Raw genomic sequence first — 2,550 nt, forward strand, 5'->3', positions numbered from 1 at the left:
AGCAGCCCGACCCCCGGACGCGACGCAAGGCCTATCTGTGGTGCAAGGAGTTCCTGCCTGGCGCTTGGAGGGGCCTCCGCGAGGACCAGTTCCACATCAGTGTCATCAGGTCGGTGGCGGCGGCCGGGGCGGGCCGGGGGCCGGCCGGTCAGGTGACGCCTCCGGGCGGGGACCGGGAGAGCCGGGCCGAAGAGCCGGGGCTGGGGGCGGGGCCCGACCGGAGTGGGGGCGGGGCCGGGCCCCGGGTGGGGGCGGGGTCCTCCGGTGGGCGGGGCCTGCCCGCGCGTTCGGGAGACCGGCGGGGGTTGGGGGGATGGCGGCCGGCGAAAGCCATCTTTCCCCGAACCCTTGAGAAATCCAAGTCGAACCCTGCGATACTGGTCCTTTCGCTGCCCAAGAGTTTCCAGGAGGCAAGTTTTTCCACAGTGTCAGTTTAGAGGGAAAACGGGCCCCATTTCGGAAAACAATACCGTTCAGCCCCAAAGTACACTTTGTACTAAGCTTAGAATGTCCAGAAAGTCCCTCTGGGGTTCAGGGCTTTGCGTGAAGATGTGTGGGACACGCTTGGTCACTTTAACTGTTAGTTCCTCGAGTTCGTCATTTGATTTCTTTTCCTTCTCCAAGAGTCATTTGTTAGCGCAGAAGGGGTTACGTTTGCTAATTCCGCACTAAGACTGTTCAGACTGTCATGCGGGGTGTTAGTAACCAAAGTTAGGAGGTGTGGCTCCAAACAGCAAAGGAACAAGGGGTTTTTTTTGTTTTCCTTTTTTTTTTTTTTTTAAAGCTTAGAATTTTAAAATGGGGGATGAGGAAGTACCAGAAAACTGTCATGAGCCCTCGGAGCCCTATGCCACTCTCCTTCAAGAGTTACTTGGTCAACATGTGTGAGTCCATCTGTTCAGACCTTAGACCTTCAGCCGCCTTCTCCTCATTGTAACTGACTAACCAGGGTGCGTGGAAGTCTCTAGAAGCCGGCTGGATGCCGCAGATAATCCCCTAGTCCAATTTCGATTCCTTTTCTGTGCCCCTAGAGCCCAAGTGAGCTGTTTGCACCTCACTTCCTCTTTGTGCCTCTGGTCTCTCACATCCCAGATACGTGCTTACCAGCAGTGAGAGTTGAAAGGCATTGGGGGATACCAAAAATGTTCAGATGGACCCTGAAGTGCCTGATGATACCTTTTAAAACTATTTTTAAAGGAAGTCCTTTCCCAACCTTAATCGCACAGTTAGGCAGGCTTGAAGATTGTCGACTGGAAGGTTGACAGAGATGGTGCTAGGCCGTGACATCCTGTCTGTAAAATGGATGAAAAACTCAGAGAGGGAGCAACTTGCGAGGTTGGTGGCTGTTTCATAAGGCTCAGAGCTGAGCCACAGGCCCTGATGTCCCCTCGTCCTCACCAGGGCTTTTGTCACTTGCCTATGAGACCTTTGGACACCCTCGACCCAGCCTGAATACGTTTTGTGGCCTCTTCCTGAGGGTGTCACTGATGGGGTGGCCCATTGCATTTTGCTTGCACTGGTTATTACAAAGCATTAGGAATGATCTCTCTTCTCCAGGAATTAACAGTGGTCTGGGAAGACAGCTTTCTTTTTGGCTTGGAGGACCTTCTCAACTAATGTTGCTTGGTATGCAGTTCTCGGTTTGGTTTTCTGGAGTAGAAATCTCGTTGTAGAATGCTAATAAGGAGAAGGGAGGAGAGTTAGGAACGGAGAGCGAGTGATGTCTGTCTGGTGTCTTAGTTCTCTAGTGCAGCTAACAAAACTATTGCAAGCAGATGCTTGTAATGGACAAATTTATTCTTCTACAGTTTAGGGGGCTAGAAGTCCAAATTCAGGCACCAGCTCTCGTGGGACGTTTTCTCAGTGGGCTGTGTTGACACCTGTGGGCCCAGCGTCCTCTGAGATCTCCATGTGTCTTGGCATCCGTCTTCCCTGGTCTAGGAGCTTCTCAGTGCACGGACCCTGGGTCCAACCGATGCTCTCTGTTCCTGCTCAGTTTTCTCTGCTGTAAGATGAAAGGTGATGTAGACCACACCCCAAGGAAACTCCAGATCAGGGCTAAGACCCGAGGGAGGGCATTGCATCCCCCCCAACCCCTTCAGCTGATCGGCAGCTCACATCATGGGGGATGATGACATCATTATGTAACTCCGGCAGCCCTGAGAATCTAGCCCAGCCAAGCTGACACACATTTTAGGGGAGACAGTCCATGAAACCTGGCTGTAAAAACAAGAAAAGGCAGAGGGGCAATTCAGGGGTGGGAAAGGCTTCCCGTGGCTGGAATTTGGTGGTCCTCCACGGCTGTGCCTTCCCACTGGCTGCAGCTTTCCCACTTCACTGACCCCTCTAACCTGTTTTTGCTGAGTGCCAGGCCAGTGGCATTGGTTTCTGAGACCTAGCCACCTCCACTCAGCCTGTCTAGCCTGTCCCACACTTAACCCTGTGACCCCTTCCCACCTGGTTACTTATTTTTTAATTTTTTAAAAATGTAATTTACTGAAATATAATTTCTGTACAGTGAAATACATAAAGCTAAAGTGACAGTCAATG

At 52.1% G+C, this 2,550-nt stretch overlaps 1 protein-coding gene across 1 annotated transcript in view; it reads left to right on the top strand.

The window, feature by feature from the left end:
* Positions 1–2,550, top strand: part of CHKA (choline kinase alpha) — a 60,221-nt gene that overhangs the window by 277 nt on the left and 57,394 nt on the right. The window contains exon 1 of the mRNA XM_042781533.1: positions 1–109. This exon is cut by the window's left edge and continues 277 nt beyond it. Within this exon, the coding sequence (XP_042637467.1) occupies positions 1–109 (109 nt within the window). The remainder of the gene's footprint in view (positions 110–2,550) is intronic.

The sequence above is a fragment of the Orycteropus afer genome, unplaced genomic scaffold (genome assembly GCF_000298275.1).
Source record: "Orycteropus afer afer isolate SDZICR_OR568_19922 unplaced genomic scaffold, OryAfe1.0 scaffold00130, whole genome shotgun sequence".
Lineage (NCBI taxonomy): Eukaryota > Metazoa > Chordata > Mammalia > Tubulidentata > Orycteropodidae > Orycteropus > Orycteropus afer.